The sequence below is a fragment of the Rutilus rutilus genome, assembly GCF_951802725.1.
Source record: "Rutilus rutilus genome assembly, chromosome: 2".
Lineage (NCBI taxonomy): Eukaryota > Metazoa > Chordata > Actinopteri > Cypriniformes > Leuciscidae > Rutilus > Rutilus rutilus.
The window spans coordinates 50,434,964-50,444,893 of NC_140210.1; the positions used below are offsets into that span (position 1 = coordinate 50,434,964).

Here is a 9,930-nt window from a genome sequence, read left to right on the forward strand (position 1 = left end):
TGATTAATGAGCAGTTTTCTGTGCTATGTTGATGTATTTCCTTTTGAAACAGGAAGTTTGGGTGAGGCATGTCAATGGTTTTGTCTATTTTATAAATATCCAGTAGTTTTTAGTTATATCACAGTCTTGAACATGAGTTGCTAATTTGCTACTTGCTAGTCAGTGTCAGGTGGTTCAGGGGAGGGACTTTCTCACTCATCAGAGCATTTGATTGGACAAACATCAGTGTATAGCCAGATCATAATTTATATATATAATTTTTTATTTTTTGGGGGATATTGATTCTTTAAATCATCGTTGATTATTTTCTTAGTCTTAATTGTCATGTGTTTGAATATTTGATAGTGCAGCATGTTGTTTATGACTGACACCTTAGTTCTGTTTTCGAACTTCTGCTTTTGTGTTTATTTCTGCATCATCCTCCATCAACGTTCAAGTAATTCACACTGAGATCATTTATAACTCAGTAGAGTCAGTTCTGAGAAGATGAGCTTTTATTTCCTGTAATGAGTCACTCAAAATATATATATATATTTTTTTAAATAGCAATAAAGTGTTGTCATATTTTCATGGTCTGTTGTAACAGATAAAACAACATTTACCTCATGATGAATTCTGTGTTTCAGGGGTTTCTAGTGCTGACTGGAGTGTGAGTTACAGTCCTTCACACATCTGTGCACTAAAGGACTCAACAGTGATAATGAGATGCACTTATAAATACCCTCCTGGACATCAGATCATGAAAGTGTTCTGGACCAAAACAAAAGATAAAAAGAAAAAGAAAGATGAAGATGAAGATGAAGAGTTTCCAGATCTGTCTGAGGACCCTGAATACAGTCAGAGGCTTCAGTATCTGGGAGATAAACAGCAGAACTGCACCATCAGACTGAGTCATGTGACACTGAAGGATTCACACATGTACTATTTCAGATTCATCACTAATAAAGATGATGGAAAATATACTGGTAAACCAGGAGTGAATCTTAATGTCACAGGTGACTTTGGTGAGGTTTATCTCTTCTTCTGTGCATTATGTTGAATAATAATCAGTGTATGACAGCAGCACTAGATATAATGTGTGTGTTGTGTTCAGATCTTCAGGTGGAGTCTCCTGAGAGAGTGACAGAGGGAGATTCAGTCACTCTGAGATGTAAAAGCAGCTGCGCTCTGACTGACAGAGCAACATTCATCTGGTACAGAAACTCACAGCCATTAACTGAGAGAAGAGACAGAAACAATGAACTCCTGCTGCAGTCAGTCAGAAGAGAGGATTCAGGCAGATATAGCTGTGCTGTAGACGGACACACTCACATCTCTCCTGCTGTTCAGCTCAATGTCATGTGTGAGTACAGATTCATTTGGTCTTTTTGTTTTGTTTTTTAAAAACAAAGATTGTGTTTAAATGAGATGATTAAAAGATTAAATTTGGTCCTATGTTAGATCCTCTAAAGAACATCTCAGTGTCCATCAGTCCATCTGGTGTAATAGTGGAGGGAGATTCAGTGACTCTGAACTGCATCAGTGACTCAAACCCTCCTGCAGAAATCAGCTGGTTTAAGGGAAGAACTTTTGTAGGATCTGGAAGAATCTACAACATCTCAAAGATCAGCTCTGATGACAGTGGAGAATACAAGTGCAAGTCCATCAATGAACATGGAGGGAAATACTCTCATAATGTGACTTTAAACGTCATGTGTGAGTAAATGATCACCTACATATTGTTAAAAAACTTCAAATTCATAATTTTCTAGTATTTGTTGTGAATTTTAATTTTTGGCTTCAGACCGTCCCAGGAACGTCTCAGTGTTGATAAGTGGATCTGGTGTAATAGTGGAGGGAGATTCAGTGACTCTGAACTGCATCAGTGACTCAAACCCTCCTGCTCTGAACTTCAGCTGGTTTAAGGAGAATGAACCCTCAGCTGTTGGATCTGGACAGAGTTTCAGTGCACTACAGAGTGGACGCTTCTACTGTCAGGCTCACAATCAACATGGATCTCAGAGATCAGACGCTGTAACTGTCACAGGTGAAGCTTTTATTAACACACTCCTGTATCTTCACATCATTCATCAGTTTGGAGAGTTAATCATGATGATCTTCCTCTTTCAGTTCATCATGTTGCTGGTGGGAATGTGATTGTGATCACAGCGGCATTTGGAGGATTATTCATCATCATCATCTTCTTCATCATCTTCATCCTCTTTATAATGTGAGCACAATAAAAAAAACTGCAGTGATTGTACAAGTTCACTTTTGTTCTGATGTAAAAGGAAATTATTCATTTGTGTTTTATTAGTAATCTTCAAAAACAGCATTCATATTTTCATTTAAATTGATACATTTATCCATATGCTGTTAATGTCTGTGATTATAACAGAAAGAAACGAAGGAGTGTTAAATCTGAAGATCTCACAGTGAAAGAGGTAAATCTAAACATGATGTCAGAAGAAACAGAGGATCCACGTACAAAGGCAAGTTCTTGCAATAGTCTTTAATGAAGAATTAACATAGGCAGTCTGTCGTGCAGCGACACAGAACTGGAATAAACTCACAGTCAGTGTACAGTAGGTCAGCAGAAACAGAAGACTCTTGGTGATTGTTTGCAGAGCTGGTAATTCACGTAGGGCAGTAACACAGACCTTGTAAGTGGCCACCAAGCCGCAGAGAGAAGACTGTAGAAGGCCAGCAGGGTGACAGGGCAGAGAAAACACAAGATGAGCACAACTCCTCTAGCCCTCCTGTTACCCTCAAATCTACCAACATCTTTTACCCACTGGGGTCAATTTGACCCCAGCAATTTAAACCCCCACAATTAGATTTTTTCCCCAAAGGTTTAAGTCAGGTACTTTATGTTTCTTTGTTGACTACTTAAATAGCCCTTTAAATAAAACACCACCAACCCCCCACCCCCAACCCCACCCCCACCCCCTTATACATCCAGAATACCTATTGCACGACTATGGACAAATTAGCAAATCACTATAAAATGTCACTGATTTACCTAAAATTCTGTTATCTAATGTTTTAATAGCTTTTTATTTATTATATTACACAATATATTTTATCAAGGATGGGTTTGGGGTCAATATGACACTCCCATTGATAGTCTCAGGATGCCTCACTGTTGGCACGACACAGGACTCATGGTAGCGTTCACCTTTTCTTCTCTGGACAATTGATTTTCCAGATGTTCTAATCAGATACATTAACTTTGCACCAGTCTTCTGCTGTCCAATTCTTGTACTTCCTGCAGAATTTCAGCCAATATTTGATGTTTTTATTGGAGAGAAGTGGCTTCTTTGCTGCCCTTCTTGTCACCAGGTTGTTGTCCAAAAGTCTTGGCCTCGCTGTGTGCAGATGCCCTCACACCCACCTGCTGCCAATATTGAGCAGTTCTGCACTGATGGTGACACGATTCCCTAGCTAATTCCTCAGGAGGAGAAGTTCCTGGTACTTGCTGGACACTCTGGGACATCCTAAAGCCTTCTTCACTGCAGCCGAACCTCTATTCTTGAAGCTCTTGATGATCTGGTAAATGGAGGCCATTTTGATGCAAAGATGATCCTCCATCTTTCTTTGGAGGAAACCATTGCTAACAGAAGAACATAATGATTGGAAGCACTTCTTCCTTCCGTATAGCAATTATGTGCTGATGATATGATTAGTAAAATGATGTTAGCTGGTAATTTGGTGCCAAGGACAAAAACAGTAACATTTGGGGTTTTGTGATAAAGCTTTTTGAAATGATGTAAAATGCCTCTGATCACTCCGCACAATAATCTAGAAAAATGTGAATCAACATCATAACAACTGAAGCAGCAAAAATTTCAAATTTGGCCACAGCTGTACCCTGTCATTCAAGTGGGAAGTGTCCGGTCGAACAAGGTGATGTTGGTGGCGCAGCCGCTTTTCAGCTCCCGCAAAAGGTCCACGTACTCGTAGGAGATGCCCTGTTGTTGTAGGGCGAGCAGTACGGCATTGATCTCTATGCTGTCGAAGGCTTTCTCGTAGTCTACGAAGGCCAGTACCAAGGGCATCTTGTACTTCCGGCAGCGTTCGAGCTGTTGGTTCAGCACGTGGATGTGGTCCATTGTGCTGTAGCCAGACCGGAAGCCGGCCTGTTCGGGTGGCTGTTGTTTGTCCAACTGCCTGGCTAGTCGGTTGTACAGCACCTTGGTGAAAACCTTGTACACGGTCGGCAGGAGCCAGATTGGCCGATAATTCCTCAGCTGTTCGTGGTCACCCTTCTTGTACAACAGCACTGTCTTGGCCGTCTTCCATTGATCTGGTGTTCTTCTCTGCGCCATGTAGCGGCTGAAACAGCTGGCCAATGCTGCCCAAAGCATCGGTCCACCCTCTTTGAGCAGCTCAGCCTCGATTCCGTCCAGCCCTGGCGCCCTGTCTTTCTGGATGTTCTGGATCGCATGCCTGACCTCACTGGTCAACACTGACGGCATGGCTGGTATGGCATCGTCCTGCATTTCGGGCGGGTCGACTGGTGTCTTGCTGGCAAACAGGTCCGTATAGAACCCCCCAAAAAAACCAAAAAACTTTGCTAAGAGGTAATTTTCAATTGAGAAAGAGCATAAAGAGAGAGCTCACAAAGCACAAAGAGAAATGGTTTATAAGGCTTCTGTGGAAGCTTTCATACATTTGCTCATCCCCTATATTATGTTTTCCCCTCCCCCACGGCACAAAATATCAAAGTTCTTGCAAGAATTATGTTTTCCCTTCCCTGGAAATATATAATTGGCACTGGAAATATCTAATTTCTTGTGAGAATTATGATTCCCCCCTCCACTATATGTGACCTGATCCAGCAAAATGAGTCACAGTGACCCAAATTTCAAAACTGATATTTTGGTATTAATGGAAAGAGGAGACCATAAGCTTTCAAATGATATCCTAGTCAAAGTCATACCTTGAATGGTTGTAAATATATACACATTTAAATTATGGTCGTCTGCCCTCTTTTTCCAATTGAAAACCTGAGAAAATCGCTTTTAAAGTTTTTTGCCCGTTTTTTGTTGATATCTTTCAAAATCCATTGCATTTAATGGGATGAACTATTTATTGTACAGCTTAATTTGACCAAAGACATTAATATATGCTAGTATTATGCCAGGCTGAAGCTCAAATTATTTTAAAGTTTTTATTTGAATAAATAATTTAAAAGGCACTTTTACAAACATTGACTAAAATCAGAAAGATTGAACAGAGGTGCTACAGTTTTGCTTGAGAGAGGGTGTGTGTGTGTGTGTGTGTGTGTGTGTGTGTGTGTGTGTGTGTCTCTCTCTCTCTCTGTGTGTGTGTGTGTGTGTGTGTGTGTGTGAGAGAGAGAGTGAGAGAGGCAGAGAGACAAGGAAACAGAGAACAAATAATGTTAGCCTATGCAATCATATCTTTGTGTAGGCTAGTTGACAATAACAGTGTAACATATTCATAACGGATATACCAACAGTTAAATATTGGGTTAAAATAAATCAAACACATTGTAATGGATTCTCCTTGCACACTCACAGAATAATTGCACTCACTCACATCTATACACGATAAATACCACAGGGCTGTCACTTTCGTTGTCGCTGTCATCAGAGGATGACACGTCTCCAGATCCAAAACAATCACTGACTAGCCTTAGCCACTCTTGATGACCAGCAGCAGAGCTTAGGTTAGAAGCCTCCAGTGAGTTCAAAGCTTTTGGCGACCTTTTGGCGACTTTGCTCTCTTTTGACAGCGACATTTCTCAAATTAATAATATTTAATCTTTCTGAGGAGATCTGCTAGCTTGTTTACACAGAGCGCCGCGAGTCTGACAGGAGGATGGCTGGACCAATCGCGTGCCGGTCAGTCGAAATGGGGCTTCCCATTGACAAATGATCAGCGTTTGTGTACATTTCTAAGCTTTTTGATTGGTTCTATACAACGTGTAACACCATATTTGGAGAGCAGAGACGTTTCAGGGGATACCCGGGAAATGCTCAGAGGTTACGAGAGGAGTTGAGAAAAGCAATATTCATTTCCAGCGAATTTAGTAAAACTTTGTAAACTTTAATAGTCATTTAAATACCTTTACTCAATTATCTGGACTACGAAACTTTAGGAGATTATTTTTGAATGTCTGTTCTTTGAAATTTAGCACAAAAAAAAAAAAAAAAAAAAAAAAATATATTTCATTGTTTTTCCACATAAACGGCCCATATCTTAAAATGGAACGTTGCGACTTCCGACTCATTTCGCCAGATCGGGTCACATATCGTGTGAACTATCAGTGGTTCTGCAATACTTCAAGTAGGCCTATGGTAATGTCAGGTTAGGGCCCTAAAGCAGAGGGAAGGTTTTTGAAGATCATAAAATCTCAACTTATAATGACCTCAATATCATCCAAAATAAATGTGGGATTTTGTGCCAAATCACCAATGTGAACAACAAAAAAAATTATATTTCTTATATGTTTTATACGGTTTTATACAGCAAAATGAGCCTGGGGTCAAATTGACCCCAAAGAACACCGATGCTACAAAAGTACGTACAGAACATTGAAAACCTATCATCATGTTAATTTTATGTTTACCCAGTTGTCCCCTTTAAATTAGGAAAAGTCTTTAAATATGAAGCAAAAAAAAAATTTTTAAGTATGTATTTAGAGACGTTAAACACTGAATGGGGTCAAATTGACCCCAAAGGTAATAGGAGGGCTAGACTAGACAAGATAACACAAGCTAAATTTTCATGGAGATAACATAAAACACAGGCATGACTCAGGTTCACACGTAATAATCTGACAAAGAACAAGGGGAACAAACGAGAAAGTAATGAGACTAAAGTGAGAACAGGTGTCACAGAGAAGCAGCGAAAGCGCTAATTACAATGATGAACAGGTGAAAATAGAGAGAGAGAGATAGAGAGAGAGAGAGAGGACAAACCCAGCTCATGACATGCAAAAGCAGAGAATGAATCGATCAGCCGTTATCTGTTTCAGACTGTAACTGTACGAAAAACTAACATTATCAATTGTTAGTCTGAATAAATTGTTAGTCTTTATCAATAATATCCAGTAAAAACATTCATAAACTAATATTTCTTTCTTTTTAGACCAGTGATTCTCAAACTGTATGTACAGCGCCCTCAGGTGGTGTGACACATGAAGAAAGAAATCACTTTTGACATGAAAAAAAAATCACTTATTTTTTACATGGTTTCGTTAAAATTTCTGCTATAGTTACAGTTTTAATATAGATTTATTTTCTAATAATGTCATTAGTATATTTACAATCAGTTTGATTATTTCACTTCTGATACTCATTCTGTCCTTTTCTTCTCCTGCAATCAACCAGCCTCTTTCTGAACCGGATTCAGCCAATGACGCTCTGTATACCAGTGTGAAACCCAGAAGATTCAGAGGAAAAACTCCTAAATCCAGAGATACTGAGGAGATCCAGTACACAACTGTCCAATATCACAGAAAGACAGAGACGAAGAGAGCAGAGGAGAATGAATGTCAATATGATAATATAAGAGTTCATCAGCCTGATGCTGCAGTGAGGTGAGAAAAACAACTTAACCAGTACCAACTTTACCAGCACCAGCTTAACCAGTACCAACTTAACCAACTTAACCATCACCAACTAATGCCTAGTTCACACTACATGATTTTAAGCCCGATTTAAGCCCGATTTGCAAGTTAACGAGCTCGCCGACAGGTCAGGCTGTAATCGCATGCAAATCTGCGGGTGATCCGCGCTCGCCAATCTTTGAGTGTGAAATACTTAACGACGCATCAAAACCCCTCGCTGACACATCGCCGACGCGTCGCAGACACCAGAAAAATATCTAGCATGCCAAATATCTGGAATTGTCGGCCGACTCGATAGCCTGTGGTGTCACGTGTCGCGACGAGCAACAGCCAATGATCATCTTGTTATGATATTACAAAAGCCCTTTGTATTTGTAACCATCATTGCCAAACCACAACAGGCAGCTGCTTTTTCATTATAATGTTTTACTCACTTCCAAATCTCTATCTGACAGACAATCCCTGCTGCCCGCGTGTGCTTATCCATCCGTTCACCCATATTCTTTTTTTTTTCTTTTTTTTCTTTCGGGGTTCTAAACAGATCATTGCACAAACAATATAGGCCTATATATATATATATATATATATATATATATATATATGGGGTGTGCGTGTGCCGGTTTCAGAATTGGTGTGACGGTTATGACGTGAGTCAAATGACATAACTCATCGGTTATTATATTGCCTATTTCCTTTTTATTTTATAAATAGGCCTACATGCAATTGGTTGATGAAACATTTATTAAAATTAAGATACAATTTGTACAAAACGAAATTCGTTTTAAATAAATTATTTCTACAAAGCAAAGTGGTAAAAATCATGTCTCACGATTTACAAAACAAAACTTCATTAAGTGGTAAAAACCCAATATAGCATCTTATGATCCTATCTTTTATTACAATTGTTTTTGAGCTAAAATGTAATACACATCATATATACACACTGTATATGTTTCTTTTATCAAACATGTTTGGGGCCAGTCAAGGGGTAATTAAACGGCACGATCAGTTATCGGTAATGATATTGTTTATTATTGCAAATGTTTATTGCTAATGTTTATTATTGGAAATGTTTTTCATTTGTTTAATAAATCAATGATGGCACATCACTATATCATAGTCATAGCTTTTATTTCTATCTCAAATGATTGAAAGAATCAATTACAGTTGGAAACGTATAGACCAATAATAACACAGACTGTCAACAATTGTTTTTAATTAGTATTTAAACATTCTCTATAATAGAAAAGTTTTTTTGCGGTTATAGAGTTCTAATGACGGTGCTCAACTATATATATATATATATATATATATATACCAACAATTTTGTCCCGCTGTCCATTTGCCATTGGAATGCGCCAAGACTTGTTGTCAGCTCCTGTAGTGTGTAAGCCCCTGTTGCAGAAGATTTACGTAGTGTCACATAGTCTGAACACCACAACGACTTCAAGACTCCAGAGCAAGTCATGTAGTCTGAACAGCACAGCGATCTGCCGACGTTTAAAGTTGTGTAGTGTGAACTAGGCATTAACCAGCAACAACTTAACCAGCACCAGCTTAACCAGCACCAACTTAACCAGTATCTACTTAACCAGTACCAGCTTAACCACTAACTTAACCAGTGCAGCTTGACCAGCACCAGCTCAACCAGCACATGTTATATCAGCTATAATATTGTTGTGCTCCTGTTTGTTTTGATTTTTAGGCGATCAACTGTTCAGATTGTGGAAGATTCATCAGTGATCTACAGCAGCGTCAAATGAGTGATAGAAGCCTGTGTTCAGATATCAATCTAGACTAGAAAATGGATTATTGTATAGTTGTGGAATAATTTACCCCTCTGTTCAGACCACAACCAATATAAACAGGTTCATCACCCACATTAAGACTCATTCGTTCTCTTTGACCCTTTGTGAGAGAGTGACAGTCATTGTGGTCTGGACTGATGTAAAGTCTGTTTCTTGTGTATTTGATGCTTTGGTTACTTTGTTATATAAAGGCCTATATATATATATATATATATATATATATATATATATATATATATATATATATATATATATATATATATATATATGAAGAGTTCAGATGCAAAAGCCTCTAAGTGCCATCTGAAATTTTATTCTAAAATTATCATTTTTATCAAGCTTGTATATTTAAGTTCAGTAATTTCACTTAAAAGCCAATGAAAATGACCTATTCATTGTCATTTAAGTGAAATTACTGAACTTAAGTATACGAGCTTGATAAAAATTATCATTCTAGAAGAAAATTTCAGATGGCACTTAGAGGCTTTTGCATCTGAACTCTTCATATATATATATATATATATATATATATATTAGTGCTGTCAG

General features: G+C 38.4%; 1 protein-coding gene across 1 annotated transcript; it reads left to right on the forward strand.

Annotated features, from left to right (window-relative positions):
* Positions 1-632: 632 nt before the first annotated feature.
* LOC311283643 (pregnancy-specific beta-1-glycoprotein 4-like) lies at positions 633-9,457 on the forward strand. The gene is made up of 8 exons (XM_084398191.1): positions 633-1,004; positions 1,094-1,342; positions 1,441-1,695; positions 1,784-2,026; positions 2,110-2,209; positions 2,378-2,471; positions 7,338-7,546; positions 9,282-9,457. Exons 1-8 carry the CDS (start codon positions 701-703, stop codon positions 9,337-9,339), a joined length of 1,512 nt encoding a protein of 503 aa, XP_084254317.1. The 5' UTR covers positions 633-700; the 3' UTR covers positions 9,340-9,457.
* Positions 9,458-9,930: the final 473 nt, after the last annotated feature.

What these genes read in the sequence shown, in the direction of transcription:
- LOC311283643 (XM_084398191.1), top strand. Translation starts at nt 701, where the DNA reads ATGAGATGCACTTATAAATACCCTCCTGGACATCAGATCATGAAAGTG. An exon ending in TAATGTCACAGGTGACTTTG is followed by an intron (nt 1,005 to 1,093) that starts GTGAGGTTTATC and finishes TGTTGTGTTCAG; the next exon opens with ATCTTCAGGTGGAGTCTCCT. An exon ending in ATCTTCATCCTCTTTATAAT is followed by an intron (nt 2,210 to 2,377) that starts GTGAGCACAATA and finishes TGATTATAACAG; the next exon opens with AAAGAAACGAAGGAGTGTTA.